Source organism: Girardinichthys multiradiatus, chromosome 13 (genome assembly GCF_021462225.1).
Source record: "Girardinichthys multiradiatus isolate DD_20200921_A chromosome 13, DD_fGirMul_XY1, whole genome shotgun sequence".
Taxonomy (NCBI): domain Eukaryota; kingdom Metazoa; phylum Chordata; class Actinopteri; order Cyprinodontiformes; family Goodeidae; genus Girardinichthys; species Girardinichthys multiradiatus.
The window spans coordinates 16,546,198-16,568,270 of record NC_061806.1 but is presented as its reverse complement, the minus strand read 5'-3'; the positions used below and the strand labels follow the sequence as shown (position 1 = coordinate 16,568,270).

General features: G+C 37.7%; 1 protein-coding gene across 1 annotated transcript in view; it reads left to right on the top strand.

Moving 5' to 3' along the window:
• Positions 1–15,910, top strand: part of adgrb2 (adhesion G protein-coupled receptor B2) — a 353,452-nt gene extending 337,542 nt beyond the window's left edge. The window contains exon 36 of the mRNA XM_047383933.1: positions 12,157–15,910. Coding sequence (XP_047239889.1) covers positions 12,157–12,333 — 177 coding nt within the window. The 3' untranslated portion in view covers positions 12,334–15,910. The remainder of the gene's footprint in view (positions 1–12,156) is intronic.
• Positions 15,911–22,073: the final 6,163 nt, after the last annotated feature.

Below are 22,073 nucleotides of genomic sequence, written 5' to 3'. Positions count from 1 at the left end.
TTCTCATGGCTTTTGCAGCAGAATAAGTGGACATGGCTTTTGCAGCATCATGTCATCTCAAACTGTTCCTAAAGATGACATTGAGGGGCATGGCAGTGGCCCAGGGGTAATGCCCTCGACCCATGTACGGAGGCTACAGTCCTTAAGGTAGTCATCACAGGTTTGAGTCATAGACCATTGACCTTTGCTGCATGTTTTCCCCTCTGTCTCTACATCCCATTTCTTGTCAGTAAACTTGCAAAATAAAAGCCACTAGTGCCACAAAAATATAAAAAGAAAAAAAAAGATGACATTGAGTTTACTGTATTTCAATGGCCTCCACTGTCACCGGATCTCAATCCAATTGAGCACCTTTGGGACATAGTAGAATGGGAGATTTGCATCATGGATGTGCAGCCAACAAATATGAAGCATTTACCTTATGCTACAATATCAATATGGATCAAAATCTCTGAAGAATGTTTCCGAGACCTTATTACATTTACTTTGAAGAATGAATGCTCTTCTGAAGGCAAACAGGGGTCCAACCCCATACTAGCAAGGGATACATAGTGTACATTTGTAATTCAAAAAGGCATGTAACTGTTTTGCATTCTATTAAACGCCTCCACTTGTGTGTTAATGTACTTTACAGACCCCAAAACAGCAGCTTCTGACCTGGAATCAAGCGTTTTCTAACATGCATGCAATAATGTCTATTCTGATTTAAGAATCCTCTCTGCTCGGAAAAACCTTGTAAAACACTGAGTTGAAGTGGACACTGAGTGGAGCTTCACATTATAATACTAATGGTAAAAACAAATTCAAACCATACTCTGCTTTTGAAGCAGCATGTGCTTCTGGAGGTTGCCATATGACCAGCATATGGATCGAGTCCATTTTTTAAATTGCATATTCCACAATAGAGACAGGATGCAAATGGAGCCATCAGGGGTTAGCAAAAGAAGGCGTGAATGCGATGTGTACCTAACACCGTATCACATTAGTGTCTGTGCTTTTGTTAACATTTAGAGCAGCTTCTTGGCCTCTGTCACTGCGGAATTAGTCTGCTGTATTCCATCCTTCCACCGGGTTCAGAAGGTCAACGCACAAATTTGCATGCGGAGTCCAATGATGCACTGTTTGTGCCACACTGTGTGTGGGATGGAGAGGTGGGTATGTGTGAGTGTGTGGGAGAGAGTTTCCAATGAATAATGACTTGGCAGATGCATCTTTTAGCTTTCTCCCATGTGCTGTGTTTCTAAACAAATGAAACAAGGGCTGATTGCCCTCTGCAAATGATGGGGAAAAATAGTGTTCAAGTGGAACACAGTTGGAAGAAGATAGAAGCAAAGACAATGTGTTAAGTTGTTGTCATTTAACATAAAGTAGATCAGAGCAGGAACAGTGAGCAGAGGTTCAATAGTAGGCTATCCATATAGCAGGTGAGTAACTGTTGGTTTATTAGTTTACAAATAAAAAAACTATATCTTCCCCAAAGGCATTGAGATGCTTGCCTTGCACACAGATGAACTTTAGCAATATATAATTCCTTAATTCATGGATTATAATAGGTTTGCCCAACCTGTGCAGCTAAACCAGCTTTAGTGCTTCTTGGAAGACTATCTGCTAGGTTTAGGAGGGTGTTTTTGTGTTTTTTTTATTATTCTTCCAGTAGAACATTTGTAAGGTCAGACACAAATGTTGAATAAAAGACCTGCTTTGCATCTCCACTAATTCATCACAAGGTGATCTGTTGGATTGAGGTCCCGACTCAGTGCAGGCCAGTCAAGTTCCTCCATATAAAACTCAATCATCCATGTCCATCTGGACCTTGCTTTGTTCCCAGTGTGCAGTCATGTTAGACCTTGAAGGGGCCATTCCCAGACTGTTTCCACATTGTTACTGGTAAATGGGTGGAAATCTATATAACACTTTCTGCCAGCGCCAACTACTCAAAGGGCTTTTACACTACTAGTCAAATTCACCCATCCACCCTTAAAATGTTCCAGCACTCTTTTATGCTATTGGTAGGCAACCCAATGTTAAGTGTCTTGCAAAAGGACACTTCAAAATTTGGTGATTGTAAGCTGGATTCAAACTTGCAACCTAACATGCACTGCACTCTTGAACCCTCACCCACTAGTCTTTGGTTTCATGTGGCCTACAACTTCATAGCTGAGTTGCTGTTCTTCTAAATTGCTTCCACTCTGTGATAAAACCACTAAAGGTTGACCAATTAATTTTTAGAAGTGAGGAGATTTTGAGAAAGTCTCAAGATACTACACAAATTCACCAAACTCTTCAGAGCAAATCATTCTTTAACAAATGTTGGCAGAAGCATTGTGCACATGTTGTTACCTGATTTGACACTTCTATGACCATGGAAGTGATTAGAACCCTGAGTTCAATGGTTTGCAGCATGTCAGTACTTTTGGCAAGATAGTGTTTGTGTTGGTATTTCCTACATGGATTCTTCATTAGGCTGCATTTAACAGAGGTAAAATCTGACTTTTACACCTCCACAGTTACCATTGCTGGCTGTTATTGATATCCAGGCATTGACCCTATTTTTGTTGATTTTGCTTAGAGCAATTTGCATGCCCTCACAAGCCTCTAAGTCTTGATAGTCAATTTGCTTGCATTAGACTGAAGGGCTTCAATTTCACAAATCGGCAATAAAGCAAGTCCAGCCCTCTTCTCCCTCTTCATTCCCCTCTCTATTCGTTTTCATAGCTTGACATTTTCAATCTTGGCGTCTCCCCTCATTTATCCATTTCTCCCTCCGACCTCAACCCTCAGCGGCACGTTTGAGGCAGTAATTGAATAATTAATTCCTCTCATTAGCTTGTTTTCAATTATTTCCTTGCCCCGTTTTCTGTGCCGTGTACAAACTCATCAGCTGTTTTTTTTAACCCTCAACACAAATTGCCCATGAAAACCAAGGGGCGTCGTGAGTGTAGCCTTAGCACACTGGCTTTAACGGTGACTCCAAATGAGAGGATGGGAACACCAGGCAGAACCAGCCTTACATCGGTTTCGTGCACCAACAGTCACAATGTTAATTTAGCTCATTTTGTGTCCTTGGGCCAATTAAAAAGAGGTGAAAAGGTCCCTATCACAAGCTGGAGCTGCTTTCTGTTTAGAAAAAAAACTGGTCTTGGATTTCACAGGGCCCGGACAGCAGCAAACGGTGCCTGCTCGTCTGTTTGCAGTGTTCTGGGCTAATTAAAGTTATGTTCCCTACATTCACCAGATTTGGCTCCTTTGAAAAACCTTATTACTTTTGACACAGACTACTTCCCAGCTAAGTGGGTAAATGGTGGGCTCATGGTCTTTTTGTGCTTTCTAACAAATAATGTCAGTATTGAACGCAGATTGTATTTATTGCACAATGATAGAAACAGATCCAGATCCCGCTGACAACTGTGATGTGACTGCAATGTTCTGGCATCCTCTCAGTTCACTGCTCTATCCTAGATGATGCTTTCAATTTGTTTGTGTTTGAATATTATTTAATTTTGTTTTCATTTCAGCATCGCAACCAATGTATTGTCATATGCCTTATTGCTATATTTTATTGATTTCTTTTTTTTTCCATTGTTTTCTCTGCCTTTACATTTGCTTTGTTTACTGACTGAGCCTTTGTATTGCATGCTTGTCATGTCGCAGTTTGATCGTAGCCACACAGTCAGCAGCACCATGGGCATCCAAGTCAACAAAGGTAAAGTTAACCCCACTTAACCCCTCCACCACCTTTCTGACCCCATCATTTCTCTAAGTCCCATTCCTCATCCACGTCCAGACATGGCTTTCACTTCAGTTGTTCAAATTAAGTGCACTGTAGGTGGCTAAGGATTGGCCTTGCCCATCGATACTATAGTAGAGGCTTGTAGAAACAGCTTTAGATGTTTGTATCATAGCATTATATGTCTGTATGAACTCTCCAGTCATGTCCCTATAGTTGTTCTCTTTGCTTAAATATCACTCATGCATCTTACTGTATTTCCCCTTCTGTTTTTACATTGAGGTGAACATTTATATTTGTTAGACTAAGTGTATACTTGTAGCAAAATTAAATACAACAGAAAACTAAAGGATCTGTGCTGCGAATAAGTTTAAAATTTAAACAAATTATTGATTATACCTAATATGTTTTCAACTCTCAATATGCCTTTTGCAATCTTGCAGAGCAATTACCGGATTGTATTGAATTGTAACTGTATTATTTGAGATTACATAAAAAAGCATAACTGTCACTGTGTTTATATAAATAATGAATTTTCTATTTTTTTACATTTAATGTCTTCAATGCTTACTTTGGTTGATTGACAAACACCACACATAGATAATGTTTTATTTGTTGCTTAAGATTGACATTTATACATCTAGCTCAATAAAACAGTAAAATTTAAAGAATAGAAAGTCTTTGGATTGCAGCCCTCTTTAAATGCCTATGTTCTTTCATAATGAACAAAAGCTATCAGCATCTTCACCAGTTTAATAGGTCTAGGTCTTGATTAAACTAGACCCAGTATAACTGAGATAATCATGTAGATAGTCAAAGAAGTAGTTGAATTTATGTTCCTGCTTTGCGGTAAAAAAAATACTGGACTTACAAAGCTGCCTAATGAAGACATGCTGTACATTTTCTGCAAATACAAGTAAAACAAATTATAGCTGATAGTAGCATTTATTTCAAAACACCATGGGACCACAATTACAGCAATTAGCATAGTCCAAACATGGACATGGATGAGCAAGTTTCTCCCATAGTGGCAGGGCAAACTTGTAGTCTTTGTTTGACCTTGTTAGAGTCACTGTTTAATTCATTTTAAACTTTTTCATGATTGCTCTGACTGTAGATTCATGCATGTTTTGGCAGTAATTGTGTTCTTCTACCTATTTCCTGAATTATGAAGGACAACTAGCATTTGCCTTTTTTGAATCTCCACAGTTTGAAAAGTGAGTAAGAGAGATCTCTGAGTGTCATGTCATAATTACACACCAGGAAAACAGAAAAGGTAATTGGTTAGCAATGTTCTGAGACCTTGATCAACCTAAAAATGTCAAGAAGTTTCAAATAGATTTATTTTACAGTGTTTGTCAGAAATTGTTAAACTTTACAACACATTTATTTCTAGAGCAACTTGTTATTTTGTTTTAGAAGCTGCAGTACAACTCTGGCACCCTTGCTTCTAGAATTATATTGTTATTTTACACCGAATCTTTCACAGTGCATTTGTTCTTTCCCTTTTTACTATGTCACATTAAAAGAAGCTTTTAAATAGCTGTCTTAAAAGAGTGACATGTAGTTACATCTGTGCTTAGTGACATGTAGTTGCATCTGTGCGTTTCACAGATAAATTAAATGAGGACACTGACTTAAAGTCTTACATGTTTCAAACAATTTTTTTTACACGAGCCTGAAAAAACGTTGAGGCCGAAAAAAAGGGTCCACAGTCAATGCAATCAATATTAAACACAGCAGTGAATCAATTGGAGCATACTCATGAGAAGGCTTGGCTTTGGTGAGTATAAATCACTGTATGATGATCATAATTGTCCATCAGCACCCTTACTAAGAGAACTACAATACAAGACATTGCTTCTACTTGTATTTTCTTTTATTTTTCTGTTTTCCCATCTTCACTGCTGATGCTACTCTGGCCTACCAGCAGGGAAACAGCTGTTACTTTACAACAATTGTCCAGGTTGCAAGCAAAACAGACACAAAGACCACCCACAGACCAGCAAGCTACAACAAAGATAACAATAGATAAGCCTGCTGAGGTAGAGCAGGATAAGTATGAGGGAAGACATACAGATTCGGAAAAGACACTTTATAGGCTGACTACAGCTTTTCTATGTGTTAATTTAAGATTTACATTGTAAAATCAATAGTACACGGGCTGTAAAACATTTTCTGCAAAGCATCTAGCACTCTGAAAGGTGGCATCAAATGACTTTCTTCTGATGCACTGTCAGGTGACAATATTATCCTTTTTTGTCATCTCTTATTGGAGAAAAACATGTAGGACTCTTTCATATTTTAAACTGGCAAACTGCTGGAACTGCCTTGAAAAAATATTCACACTGTATACATTTTCTTTTCCACAGGTTGTAGATTCACAGATTTCAAGGTATTTGAGTGGTATTTTTTATGTAATACGCAATCAGAAAGTAGTGCATAATTGTTAAATGGAAAGAAAATGTTACATGGTTTTCAAAAATCTCAAAGATGTAGCCCACATTTGTGTTTACCCTCTATGAGTAAGTGCTTTGTAGACCACAGGAGCAGGAGCAAGTCTTTTGGGGTATGTCTACCAGCTTTCTGCATCTACAGCCCATTTTTCTTTGGAAAATAGTTCAAGCTTGGTCACATTGTATAGAGAGCTTCTGTAAATGGCGCTTCCTAAATTTTGCCACAGATTCTAGATTGGATATAGGTCTGGACTTTGACTGGACAATTTTAACACATGAATATGCTTTGATCAAACTATTCAACTATACCTCTGAATGCATGTCTTATGGTTGTTCTCCTGTTCAAAAGTAAACATCCACCCCAGTCTCATAGCTTTTGCAATCTAATAGGTTTTCCAGAATTGCCCTGTATTTAACTGCATCCATTTTCCCATTATCTTTGAGTAGCTCAATTGTTCCTGCTGCAGGAGACACATTCCCACATCATCATCCTGCTACCAGAACGTTTAATGGTGAGCTTAGTGCGTTCAGGGTCTTGTGCAGTGTTAGTTTTCTTCCACAAACAGTTTCGCATTTAGGTCCTATCTGACCAGGGCACATTCTTCCACAGGTTTACTTCATTTCTCCGAGTGCTTATGAAAAACTGCAAGCTGAACTTTAAATGGCGCTTTCTTTGCCACTCTTCTATAAACATCAGATGTGTGGAGTACATGACTGTTAGTTCTCCCACCTGAGCTGTAAATCTCTGCAGCTCTTCCGGAGTTACCATGGGCCTCATGGCCGCTTCCCCACTTAATGATTTCCTTGCCTGGACTGTCACTTTAGGTGTATGGCCATGTCTAGGTAAGCTTGCAGTTGTGCCACACTTTTAATATTTTCACCTGACAAATTGAACAGTGCTGTGTGAGAGGTTCGAAGCTAGAGATATTGTGTTATTACCTAACACTGCTCTCTATGTTCTCTACAACTTTATTCATGATATATGAAGCTCTGAGAGCTTCACAGAACAGATATAATTACAAAGGAATTATTTGGTCAAGCACATACATAAAATTACAATAAAATATGTGGAAGTTTATGGTTTATTACGTGACAAAAATATGGAAATGTCAAATTCTTTTCAAGTCACTGTAGCTTAAGTCTGACATGTGGAAGATACAAATACTGCTCAAACGTTTTCATATAGAATTGGTGCTACAGATAACTATAACGCTTCAGTTAATGTTCACCTGCTGTGGGAGTGTGTGCACATGTGAGGAGGAGAAAGAGAGGGAGATGGGGTGAGGAGGGAGCAACAACCTGTTTACCTGATTAAGGTGTAGGAATACTGATGTTGTTTCAAAGCAGAGTTGTCAGTGACTATGAACGCCCCACTTCCTATTCTTATCTTTCTTCCTTTTTCCCTCACCCCTACACCTTGTCCTCTTCCTCTCATTTCCTCACCACAGAGGAAAAAGAGATGGAGTATCTTGTTTGCTGGAGGTAAAAATAAGTCATTGATTGTAAGAGTTGGATTCTGACAGAGAGAGGGGGGATGAGATCGGGGCTCTTGGGCAAGGAAGGGATGGAGACAGGCAGAGATGGCAAAGGGGAATAGATACACACACAGTAGCAGCACAATCACGTCAGCCATAGCCTCCCAGGAAAAAACTTGGGCTTAACTGCAGCATTACCCACACGCCTGCATTACAAAATGTTTCATCGCCAGCATTTAGCATGCAAATTGGCTTCCAGATTATGCCTTTTGTATTCATTTTACAAACTGTCAGGCTATGATGTGGGAAGAATGATAATCAGGCAGATATTGCCCCCTAGCGCTTAACTGACAATCATCACACACTCAAAAAGAGGGTTGTGGGGTAGAGGGGGGAGGGTGAGGTGGGATATTGTGCTCTGCTGCATAGCAGTGAGTTGTGTGAGCATGCCAAATGAGGAGATAGACTAGAACAGAGGGTGCAAATAACTCAAAATGAGTTACAAGTGAATATTTTGGAGTTGCTGCAATGAAACAAAATGGGGGATTATAAAAAATGGATCTACAGAAAACAAAATCATGGAAGCTCCAGGGAGTTACAACAAGATGGAATCGGGGAACTGATGCAGTTGTGCTCTCTACTTAGATTAATTCATTTAGATAAAAAGGTGCATGTAGACAGGTTGCAAATTAAAAGCAAAACCATGGAACTTCTTGCACAACATACATCTTTGGCATTCGCATTTTGGCATAGCTAATTCATAGCGTGATTTTACTGCTGGATTTTACTGCTTATACATATTAATGTTCACCAATGATGAAAGGTGTAACATTTTAGAGATGCTTATGCCAGAAAAAACCCCCAAAAAGACTAAACACTAAACTGAAGTTTTAGTGTTTAGTGTTAGTGGGGAGGGTATCTATGAATTAAAGCGTTGGAGTGCCAAGAGTGCCAAAACATATGTATATTAAATCAAATATATATTTCCTGCTTTGGATCAATTAGGATTACAAAAGTTATTTAGATTTGCTTAATTTGTGAACAATGCTTTTAATGACTTTCTTTAAAGTCAGATGTTTATGTAGAATTCGGTAGTTTTTGGTAGAATTGCCGTTTAAACTGTATGTTCTTGGGTCAAACGTTTGGGTATGCTTCACACAATAGCTTGCTGATATTTTGGCCCATTCCTTTTGAAAGGACTGTTCTAACGGGGTCAGGTTTGTGTTTCCACATAAAGGTATTTTCCCATGATGCGCTCCATTTTGTGAAATGTACAAGTCCCCCCTGTAGCAAAACACACACAAAACATAATGTTGCCGCCAGTTTATGTGCACCAAACTTTACAATGGTTATTATGGCCAAACACTCGAATTTTAGTTTTATCAGACCAGAGGACCTGTCCACAAAAAAATAGGGTATTTGTACCTGAGTGAATTTGCAAACAGTATTCTCTGGCGGTTTATGTTTTAGAGTAATGGCTTCTTCCTCTCTGAGGCACCTTTTAGTCAACATCCGTTTCACCCTGGATAATGATAAGATTCATCTTCAGCCAGTATCTTCACATTTTTTTTTTTGCTTTTGTTCTGGTGTCTCGACACATGTTAAATTTTGGAACACAGAACTCAACTTTGTCCTAAACAGTATGATTGGTGGATGTCCCTGTGGGGTTTATATTTGGATATAATTGTTTAAACAGTATATGCCACCTCCAGCCATCTAGAAATTGTATCCAATGATAACCCTGCCTTACAAATGCTTTGGCTGATTATTTTTAGATTTTCCATTATGTCACACAGAGAACTATGTATTTAAGTTGGTTGCTTGAAATACATTCACAGGTGCCTCCATTTCACTCAAATTTAGTTAAATAATGACCAAAAACCCCAACCTTGTCGGTTGCTATAATTTTTTGAGATACTTCCCACATGGCAACAAAAAGCTACAACAAGTCTTGCTCTAACAACATTATGTAGTTCTAATGTAAGGCAGACCTAAAAAAACAAAATAGGACCATATTGTAGTCATCTTCTTTTGTCAGCAGTTCTGTTTTGCTTCCCTTTAAACACATGCAGACTTTGACTGACACTGATTCATGTCTTTTGGATAGCTATGCACCTTTTCCATGGGGACCTGTTTGAGCATAAATATATGATGAGATAAAAAAGATTCAGGGAAGAATCCTGGTGGCTCTCTATGTTGGTTTCAGTTCTCCTGATCCCTTTGAGGAAAGGGTCACCGTAAATCAATGTGAGGTTCTACTGAGCCATTATATGTATTTTTTACTGGGCACTAAGGTTGCCACAGCAGTAAATGGTCAGTTACTTTGAAACAATTAAAGTTTCTTGATAAAACTACGTTAAAATACAAAAATGCATTAATAGTTGCATTTGTGAGTTTAATATAAATATACAATGTTGTTTATCTCCGGCTGTTTGAATGTGTTCCCGCTCAAGAGTTCCACTTATCCCTGTGCCTTTCTCCATTTGTTGTCTTGAAATTATATACTATGTGATCAGTTAGAGAAAATAAGACCGATTTGACTGATCCTTTGTCTCATTGGTGTTATTACTCCAAAGTCCGCTTATGGCTTTTATAACATGGATTGTGTTGCCCAAACATCCTGTGCGTATCTGCAGACCAAATACACCTTTTAAGGTCCCAAGTCTTGAAACTATTCATGCATTTGTCAGTTAAAAGCTACTAATAGAATGAAGTGGGAGTGCATGAAGGACATTTTTGGCAAGGGAAAGAACAATCCTAGTTAGCTTTAGTAAAACAAATGATTACCTCTCTGCATGGGGTTTGCCTCTTTTGCAGAAATGTTGGTAAACCCAAAAGCTGGAGACATATTTTAGAACTGAATTCAGTTTCAGTGAGTATATGTTGTATTCTATCCATCTTTTAAAATGTCCCTTAATAGCAAAGAATATCAGAAGTCAGAATGTCAGGCAAGTACTGGAGAGGTAAATTAAATTACCTTGATTTTAGTTGATGTTGAAATGTCAGTATTAATGACATTATAAAGAGTTAAGAATTAGTTTTTGTGCTATGCCAAAATATAATGAAAAAAACTTAATTGTACATAAACTACCTTACAAGAGATACTGTGAATCTAATCACCATCTTTTGTTCAGAAATTCAAGTCAACAGACACTAAAAAGTCAAATCTACTTTAATGACTTTTTTTGGGTCTCAATAAAACATGTCAAGTCATGTTGGTGTTGGTCATATTTCTTCCCTATAGGTGGGCTGGTATGGTGAGCAAGGAAGATTAACATTTTTAGCAGAACAATATGACAACACCTCCAAATGCTGAATACATACCTATGCACAATGTGAGAACTACACAATAAAAAACTATTTGAGTAATTCACGGTAAGTTACTGTGGACACCAGAAGGTCACCATAAAAATACAATGACATTGTACTGTATGTCTCAAAAAGCAATCATTTTAAATGGTAAATAAGACAATTAAAGAATACAGATAATTTATGTTTGTTTATTATAAATTATGATGAGAAAAATATACTGCAAATCTGTTTCTAGCAGATCACATTAAAACTATGTAAATACAGCAAATCTTATGCCAAACTAATTTAAAACAAAATCACATAATAGCCTAAAGCAAATCTAATCTTGCGGGCAGTCAATATTCTGTAATATATGCTTTTGCGTCTGTATAGTAAATGTTATTATGTACTTCAGAGAAACTTTTCTTAAAATGCAATGTTTTCTGTACTTTAACTTATAGTGAAATATTTATTAACTTATATAAATACCAAAAAAAACGTCTTTTTTATGAAAACAATGCCAATCAACAATAATGTATTTTATTTTTGACAGTAATTTGTGCTGTGAGTCATGGCAACCACATCTGCTAGAAAATTACTGTAAATTTCACACTTTTGGTTTTACATTGAAGCAATAATTGCACTTGGTTGGCCAATGGAGAACTACATGTTTTGGTTTACAATGCACTATTTGAGAATTCTAACCACATTGTGGAAGCAACCTTTTTCTTCTACGTTTGTAGTGCATTTCAATCTAAAATAAATATTGGGCTACAGTTCTGTAACAATGCAGTCTGAGTAACATTTATAATTGGAAACCCTGCAAAATGACTAATGCTGCTTAAAGGTTACCTTGTCCATTAAAAGTAATTTCAAAGTAAAATTTATCACAGATATGGCCATAGTGAGGAATAAAAGATGATTGTACTTTCCTATTTAGTTTTGTAGTTGCTTCGATTTTGGTTCTGCAAATTGAATACAATTTATAAACAGCAATTTTTGTAAATAGTCTCTAAAAATTGAATTTTAAAAATTACCAAAGACTTTACTATAACCTCCAATTTTGGTCTTATTAAGAAGGGATTATGCTCAAAAACATGTCAGCCCAGGGCATTTAAAGTTCCACAGTTCATCTTTCCCAGATCTATGCCATAGTGATATCTTTTCCTAACATGGCTCATTTCACCTTGTCATCCTTCTATGTCAGGACAAGTCCAACCCCGAGGACCAAAGCTCCTGGGACAGCTTCAAGACCATGACCCACGAGCTGTCTATCGTGCCTGGGGAGCAGAAAGACCGTCTGGAATTGCACAACAAGAACTGGGACTCGTCCTCAGCGAACACACCAGACTCATCCGAGGGAGACTTCCAGACTGAAGTGTGAAGACACACAGACGTTCATGCTCACCTTAACCACAGGCGTGAGCTCATGTTGAGATACAGACACACAGAGATATAGACACAAGAATCCCTAAAAGATATACATAGGTACAATTTTTTGTAAAGGATCTTAGACATTCTGCTCCCTGCCTCATGCAATGTGCTTTGTTGGATCCCATACTGTATTTGTTTACAGCTGCAGACATACATGAAAGGAAGACTGATCTTCGCTCTATTTCCGCAAAGACAATTGGGGGAAAAATAGAACAGGGGCTGAAAAGATCTGTGACTAAAGACAATTTTTAAATGAACTTCAATGACAAAAAACTTAATTTCTGAGAAAAAGGTCTTGATTTTATTCTAAAGATAAGAAAATATCTTAAAAGTGTTTGATGACTTGGGGAGGGTTGTCTGGTATGGGAGAGAGAGAAAAATAAGAATATTTCTGCACTCTTATTCTTTTTTATAGGAGGGGGGGGGGGGGTTTCACCATAGTTCCCCAAGGCAATTTACTTTCCTTTTATTTTCTTTGTTGTTATTATTTCAAACAGATGATGAAAGTATCCGGTTACTCAATCATTCCTTTATGTTTGCTTTGTTTTCGTCACAGCAAGAGTGAATTGGGAATGACGGGGAGAGATAGAGCTACTCACTGATTATGTGCCATTCTTTTACATGTCTTCAGGTTCTGGCTCTTCTAGACACACTTTATCCTGTCACATCTCTTAATCTTCCAATCTTTAATTTTGTGTTTATTCTATTGTTAAGTGAAAGGAAACATCCTTCCCTGTGTTCGGGTTCAAAAAAAAAAAAAAAGTCACTGTAACAAATGACAACCCGTTGACTTCTGTTCCATTGTTTTATTGTTCAATGCTTCATTTGTTCAAGGAGAACTGATTTATTTTCACTGATTTGTGCTTGAGCTGTTTATTATATATTTTTTGTTGTTTTTCATGTATGAAGAGATTCAAGTCACATAAAATTTTAAATGCCTTCTTATGATAGAGCACATGAATATGACATTGCATTTGAATATGGTTTGGAACAGAAAACTGACACATTGGTCATAAAGATTGTAGCATCTTTTTTGTTCTTTCCAAAGTTTATAGGTTGCATGATTTGATCGCTTGTGCGTGGCTCATCGGTCAATCGCCCCTTTGCCAGTTTGTACCCCTGTTTTGTACCTATGCATTATCATTTTATCCCTTTTCTATTCCCGTATAAGCAAATTGTTTCATACGAATGTAGTTTACCACTGCATATGAGATCATTTTTTGTTGTAGGGACATATTTTCATCAATTATTGAAATGAATGTTCACAAAAATGCTAACAATTAAAATATAGTTTAATCCAGTTATATATACTTTCTAAAAACTGTTTTTATGTAAATATTTCCCATAATTAATTTTGGTCCTAAAACCTGACTTGGACAATTGAGGCCTCAAGCTGGTAGTCATTAGTGAACGGAGTCACTGAGCTAGATTACCTTAAAATGGGCAATAAATAGAATAGACAAATTCACCGAAAATCCTCAGTTGTCAAAGCAGAAACAACACATTTGCCTGGCAGGTATGAATAGATGCGTGGTCATTGTAGTGGCTCTTGTGGTAGAAGGCACAATTTTGTACCTGAAAACCTCACAATAAAGAAAAGGGAGAAATTGCAGAGGTACTAAATGGCAAAGGGTTGAAATGACCAGTGAAAAAGCTAACATGGTTAACATTCATGCAGAAAGACTCTGAAAGAATTTGAGTAAATATATTATCCAGTTTTGAAATCATTCTTGTCTAAATGGGACCCATAATAGCTAAAGTCTAGTAAGCGATATTTTGTTTTTTTTTCTTTCCAAGATACCAAGGAACTTTTGCTAGCTCCATCAGCTGGAAGTGAGATTGCATTCGGAGAAAGTTAGGAGAAGAAAAACAAGGACACAACGGTCCTAATAACTGTAGCATTTTCTGAGTTTTATCTCCTGGTTTGAAGGTTGCCTGGTATGATCTATCTTACATCACTGTGATGCTAAAAACAAGGATAAAAAGAGTGATTAATGGGACTCATGTTGGCAAAGCACCTATTGGTGGCTAATTCTCTCTTCCCAAGTTGTAATAGGAATAATTTGCTAAACAAGACATTGCCTTTTCCTGAAGAGATAAAAAAAAATCCCTAGCTTTTGCTTTAGTGTGCTATCTCTACCTCTTTTATATTACCTGCTCGGAACTCAGCATGAAATCTTAATGCTACAAGCAGCAAGGCCAAATGCATAATTTCTTATTTCCATGTATTCCAAACTGTGTGTTTTTATCTTAAGGTCTGTGAGCACAGCAGCGACAAAAATAGAGCACAAAATATACATTTTAGAATAAGGAGGAGCTAAAAATTACACTTCCTGCTAGACTTTTAACACCTGGACTGCAGTTGTTACAAAAGGATAGCCAGTTTTCTGCAATTTTTGCATTGGTTTAAGTGATAAAGTGTCAGGTTTGAGGGTGACAATTATTCCTCTGAAGAAAGTGCAAAAAAAAAAACAGGTGGCCAAGATAGATTCCAAAATAACTCCTTAAAAAGGAGACTCGAAACAGGCAGAGATGAAGACGAAAGGGAGTCCTCATCTGGGGAAGGCGATTTGTCCTGACATTTTCCAATGCAGCCCTCGAACCATCTGTTTAAGGTTCCCTAATGTGGTGGTAGAGCAGCACGGCGCAGATGGCGAGACAAGAGCGGCGCCCTTCTAACCTTTCAAGCTAATCAGCTGATAGGCAAACCTAACGCTCCACTTCTCTCTGAGGAGGAAGACTGATCTGATCCCAAGTTGCCAAGGTAAGGTCACATTCACCTGACCTCTTGCGAGGCATAGGACCCAGATCCACCAATCAAAGCATTCGTCTGGCAGCTTCACGGTCACACTCAGTAGCTGTTACTCCACGGCATTCTCTATTTTCCTTGTATCCGTTGAACTGGTCAAAAAAAGGGGGAAAAGTCTTGCTCCTATGGCAATGAGATTGCAGAAAGAAAGACACATTCAGGATTGCTTTTGGCAGTGTAAGAGATTTACTTTCCATTAGGCATATTTTTCATCTTGTATATTGAGACTTTCATGCTCATTGATGACTGATTTTAAGCTTTTATGGTCCAGAACAGTAAAATGACATACTGCTAGACCAAGTGAAAAGTTTGCCATGCATTCGTCTGTAAATCTTTTTTTTTTTCTTCGAATAAATGTGCTGTAATGCTTATTATAACAATAGGTCGAGATTGTATGCTAACTTTTAGAGCCACTTTTCTTTTTCTTTAAATTTTTTCCCAGGTCAACTTTCTTTGGGGAACGCGACACATAAGAAGGCAGAGTGTCAACTGAAGTCCAAGTAGAGTCAATTCAAAAACCTTCACAGCTCACCTTTCAACCTGTCCAGCCTGCAAGCCTTTGATGCTTCTAGAAACATCGAACATTCCAGCTGGTTTTATTACTGAGAGCCCCTCACTTTCTCCTTCATTTTTGTTCTTTTTATACATAAGATTGTACAAAGTAGTCCTCTAATGTTTTCATAGTGTCTTTTTATATGAAAATAAATTTTCAAACTGATCTCAGTGTTATGTATGTGCTGCTCCAAGGGCATCTGTTGAGAAATACAACTTGGACTCTAAGGCTCTCTCTCGATTTCAAATGTGCTCACAATCCCCATGTTTTCGTAATATCACTCAGGGAGTCTGGCATGACAAACGCTGTTACCCAGAGGCACTGAAGCTTAACTGTAACCAATCAGAGTGCCCGCTGGTCTGTCTAAAAATGTTAGAGTAAAAGCTCTGTGGATTTGAAGTTCTGTTGCTGTGAAATAACCAAACGGGCAAATGTCAAGTCCGAGTGAATATGGTGTGAAAAATGTATCAGCTTTAAGCAACGTTTGTGCTAACTAATCTTCTAAAGTGGACCCTCCTGAAAATACTTGTGTTATTTAGCCAGAATAGACAAAGTCTTGTTTTTGACTGGCTTTATTAGTCCACTCAGCAGTACTGGACAAGGGTGGAAGAGAGAATTTGAGAGTGCACATTTCTCAGACCACTCTACAATAAACCTCAGAGGGTCTTGTGGGTAATTAAGTGTGGATGAGTCTGCCTATGGACCTGCTATCAGTCACCCTGGAGAAAGGCCACCAACTGGAACCTTCTCAATGGAGTAAGAGGGATGAATGTGGGATCAGAGAAGATGGAAAATAGAGAAAGACGCCCTGAGGATAAAATACTAAATGACAAAGTAAAAGCACAAAGGGCATTTTATAATTATCCCTGGCAGAGTGATGTTCAGTGATAAATTTGCATTCAAGTTATTTTTCCCAATGGTTTAAGAGTAATTAAGTTGAAGTACTTGTAGGACTTAAAGAATGACTGTGATGAGAAATGTAAAAAAACAAAGTGAAAAAGAGAGCTGAAAAAAGATATTAAATATTTTATCTCTACAAGTAATTGTCAAAGATTTCTTTTGGGTTTACATTTACAAGATGAACTGAACACATTATTGCATCTGCCTGACCCTGTTGGGAGGCTGAATGTGCAAACTGCTTTAGTGCCCCAATGAGCAATTCAGGAAAGTTTATAGCAGACGCAAGCAAAAAAGGCTATGCAAAAAGTTGGTTGGTGATACAGCAAGTCACATAGGGCTTTCAAACCCGTAATCCACAATCTTTCTTTTATGATTTTATGCTCTAGTCTGTAAAACAGTGCTCAAAAGGTTTGCCAAAATATTGACATAATAATTATAGTTTGTTTCACATAAAAAAAAATAAAAACTTACTGTTTTCCAAGTAATCATAATCTGCCTTTTAACACACAATTAATAGATCACAGTGCCCTCAACAGTTATTGCCAGCACTGGTCAAGAACATATTTTACTGTGCAGCACATTCTCAGACTGAAAGTTTTAGAAAAATCATTAAAATGGAGTTTAACGAAAATTCAGAATGAAAGACTCACCCTCGCCGTCTCACCGTCCAATGACTTCCCTGTGCGTCTCCTGGCCTTCCAATCAGCAAACTGTCCGCCTGATTTATTATCCAATCGCCTTCCGACACCTTGTTTTTAAAGGACCTTCAGCTGTGTTCCTCCTTGCTTGTCAGCTGAGCTCAGCCCTCCTCCACCCCACCTCCACCATCTTCCTTCCCATCTACTCCTGGCTTCCTCACTCCCCGGCCGCCAATCCGCCACCAGTGTTGGATCAGGGGGAAAACATCTCTAAATATAAGCTTTACAATGTTCATCCTAGCTCATATCATTTTCAACATTCATGTCTTCCTCCCAGGTCCGAGCGCCAAAGATATAATTATGTAATTTCACATCATTAAAACTTTTCGAATTGCCAACCATCTCTTTGTAAGTCATTTCAGATTGAATTAATATCAGTACATTAATGCAACTACTTTACCAACCAATACTATCTACATGCCAGCTGGGTTCATGGGAGTCATAGTTGCCTTATAATCACAAAACAACACTGTGGCTGATGAAAACTAAACAGTTTATGAAGGTTCAAACATACTAGGTGATGAAATAGTATTCTTGGAAAGCCCTGTCATGTCTGTCATTGTATGTATGTATGTCATTTTTGATGGACTCCCATTCTGTGGGATCAAAGTTGTGTGATTCACATTGTTTTGCTGGGTCAGAACAGGGTACATTGTTGGCCATGATGCCACTTTTTTTTTTTTTTTTTACATACTTAAGAATTAAAAGTTAGTTGGGAAATAAAGTTTCAATGTTCTATGAGTGCACCCAAGCGGGCAGATAATTACTAGCTACAAAAATTAGAAAGTAGTTCAAAGCAGATTCAACTTTAATATCAGGCATCCTGCATGATGAGGTAGGGAAATGTTTATCCGAAGAGACAGAGCATATTAATGAGATTAAGCAATATTATTACTGGATCATAGCTGCAACATTATTAGCAATTGCATACTGTATTTACTGTAGCAGTAGCACATATTTGCAGTATACATGATGTTTTTTGCTTATTCGAGATCAGGTGACTGAGGCAAAAGGTCCAGGTGGTAACCCCAGACATCCCTCTCCACAGCAACATCTTCCAACTCATTATGGGGGATCTCAAGGCATTCACTGGCTGTACTGGATATGTAATTGCTCCAGTGAGTTATTTGTCTTCCTCGGGGATCCTACCTTGGGATCCTTTCTTTGATCATAATGATCTATAGATCATGACCATAGTTGTGGGTCGAAACATAGACGGACTGGCAAACCGAGAGCTTTGCTTTTTGGCTCAGCTCTTACAACACATTGATCATTAATTTAACTTTACCCTTTGATCGTTGAAATAACCAGCCAACAAGATCAAACAATTAGCCAAAGATCTGTCTGGATTCAAGTGCTCACCACAGTCAGTGATAACAGTAAAAGTAAGCCCTCATGACTCTGTACACTAATGCAGTGTGCACCTATTTATTACAATATGCATTTTTATTCTATCCCAGGGCCCAATTCTTGATCCAGAGCTGCAAAGATGTCAAATCTTTAAAGGTAACGTTTTTATGAAACAGCATTAAATCAAACACATAAGCTTATGCTATTTATCATATCTTATAAGAAGGTCAAAGAATGGTCTTTGATGTGAAAAACTGGTAGATACTCTAGAAGCTTGCAATCACAACTTGACCAACGGATGGCTCTAATAAGTGTTTATTTACCAGTTGCTGACTACATGTTTTCACAATTTTATGTGTAAAAAAAAAAATAAATGAACTAGGCATAATTTTTATTTTACTCATAATTAGGCATCACATTGTGTACACGTCTAACAACATCCACTGAAGCTTATGGTTGTAACATGACAAAATGCAAGAAAGTTCAAGAAGTACGAATCCTGTTGTATGGCACCAAAGGTGCATGATATTTTTTCATTTTACTTCTAGATTGACTGGTAAATTGAAAAAGAAAGTGAAAAAATAAGCAACACATACAGCACAGCAGCGAGGTTGGGGAATTAGAAAAAATGAAGTTAGCTAACTTGGTAATCCTCTATATAGCAAGTTTTAAGTGAAATAATCTGTCCAACTTCGAGATTGCAAGAAAACAAAAGTGTGACAAAAGGAGAACGTTTTACAGTTCTCAGAAAGTGAATAGTGGAAATCCATTTATATAATGGTTGTGGCATGTCAAAGTAGTTCCTCCTGTGACCTGATAGATGATTGTGTCCCATAGGTTTAGATACCATGGAGCTCAAAGAGGAGCAAAGGAACAAATAATGGATTGGGCAACTAGCGATTTTCCATTTCTAAAAATTAATGTGAATTTGAATGGGTATACAAAATACAATATCTAAAAACGTATTAAAAACGTTAGTAGTCATCCATCTTGTTTTCTTATGTTCAACCAAACAGCTATTTTTGGCTGTACTGTTATGCTTCACATTGCTCGATGTAGTGCCAGGAATTCAGTTTCAGGCCAGCACTATTCAGCAATGATGGCATTACCATTGTTCTCTGTTGAGACTGCATTTAACCAGGGATGTTAGATGACTGTTCATATGAAATGCCCCTTCTTTCATCCATCCAAATTCTGGCCCTGCTAATTCACAGAGTGTTTCCATTTTCATCGCACAGTCTGGGATGAAGCATAAGTGGTCTTTGACCCTGTGAAGATGATTTATTCAGTGAGGTAAAGGACTCATTGAAGATGCTTTTAGCTCCATCAGGCTCTATCTACAAAGCCCACTCCACATATCATGGCAAGCAAAATGTAGTGGGAATTAATTGATTTATCAACCTGCCAAGGCCTTCTCAAAAACACAAGCATAATTTAGTGGTGGATCTGGGTTAATGCAATCCTGCACATTCTCAGTTACATCTAAAACCCAGAAATGCACTGCATGGGAAATATTAGTTGTTTAACATACAGTAGATGTAGAACTTGCATCTGTCTGAGAGGCATGGAAACCAAGAAAGGGACATATGAGGCTGAACAGGAAGAGGCGCTAATTCATGATGTTGTTTCTCAGAGGACAGTGTTTAGGAGCTATGCTGACAGAATCAACAAGGCAGGATGCCATGATGTGCCCACACACACCATTCTGGTGACAGGGGTAATGAGGCAGCCATACTGTCCCCTCAAAGTCCAGCTGTCCAATTGCAGTTGGTCATGATGTGTCCAAATGAGAGTGGCCTCCACCACTTCTTTACATCAGCATTGCATTCTTGTGTGTTGTATTGCTAGCCAGGGTAATGCTACTCTCTTAAGATGAACTAAGGTCAAACAATAATTATCTTTTATATATTTAATTAGCTGGTGTCACTAGCGTTGTGGTGTTGATGGATTTAAGAATAGTATTTATGAGACATAGATTAAAATTTTGATGCACTGAGTTTGCAAGGGAAAGTGGGGAATTCTGACAAATGGCAACATACTTTGATAATGACACAAAATGTTTTGGTTTTGTAATTTATAAAGAGAGTGTGCACTGTGCAGTAATACATTAAAGATAAACAGCTTCCTGGAAAGGACTTTTTTAACTTCCTTGTATGTGGGTACATCTAGGTCTTATTCGGGTCTTTATGCCCATATCATAAAGATGCAAACTCTGAGTCTTTGATTAACTAAAACTGCACTGCTCTGCTACTACAGGTACATCTCAAAAGATTTTAATATTGTGAAGAAGTTTCATATTTTTGTCAGTCATTTCAGAATTGAAACTCATGTTTAAAATATATTCATTACACATGGAGTGCAATATTTCTCGCCTTTCTTGTAACTTTATTTATTATGGCTTACAAATAATGGAAAACAAAAATTCAGTCTCTTAGAAAATCAGAATATTACATAAGATCAATAAAAAAACAAAAAAAAAACATATTTTAAACAGAAAAATCCGGCCTTTGAAAAGTATGTTCATTCGATGTACTTAATACTTGGTTGGGCCTTCTTTTCCATGTATTTCTTCATCAATGTTACATGGCATGAAGGTGACCAGCCTGTGTCACTGCCCGGGCTGGTTCTAGACATGCATATATGAGGGCGCAGGCAGAAATCTGAAGGGGGCATCATCATGCGTACACATTTTGCTCCAGCATGTGTATTGTTGGTATTAGTGTTTTCTTTATGGGATTGGTGTAAACTGTGTAGTGCTATACAGTTTGCCAGACTGCACTGGTTTCCCGCCAATTGGGCTTCTTTTGAACACGTTGGACTTGGAAAAGAAGAGAGCTTTGGGCCGGTTGTCCCAATTTGGGGTGCTTTCACAACATTTGGAGGGTTTATAGAAATTATTGTTGGGAAAATAATTAAAAAAAAATGTCATTGTGCAGCAGAAAAATCTCAAAATGTTGTCTTTTTAGTCATATCAATAGCTTATTTATTTTAAAAAAGAGAATCTGTCAAACTTGACACCATCAATTGGTGATGGTCATTGGTTAATCAACTGTCACTGTGAAATTATATTGGTCAACGTTAAACGCCCAAAATGCTGTTAAGAGTTCATCTACTATACACTGAGGTGTGGCCTTTACTTTGATAAACTTTAACTTGATGCACACAATCTGTTCTTATTAGATTTTCCTCCCTTTCTAAGATAAACATGTTCCAAAGACTTAATCTTTCAGAAGTACAGAAAAACACATGTTGTTGAGCTTTAAATAATTGTCCTGGAAGCCCACTTTTGCAATCAGAGTCAGCGATGTTTACTAAAGTTGCTAAAAATACCAGTTAAAAATCATACATGCATTATTCCAGTCAGTGAAAGTAAATGGACT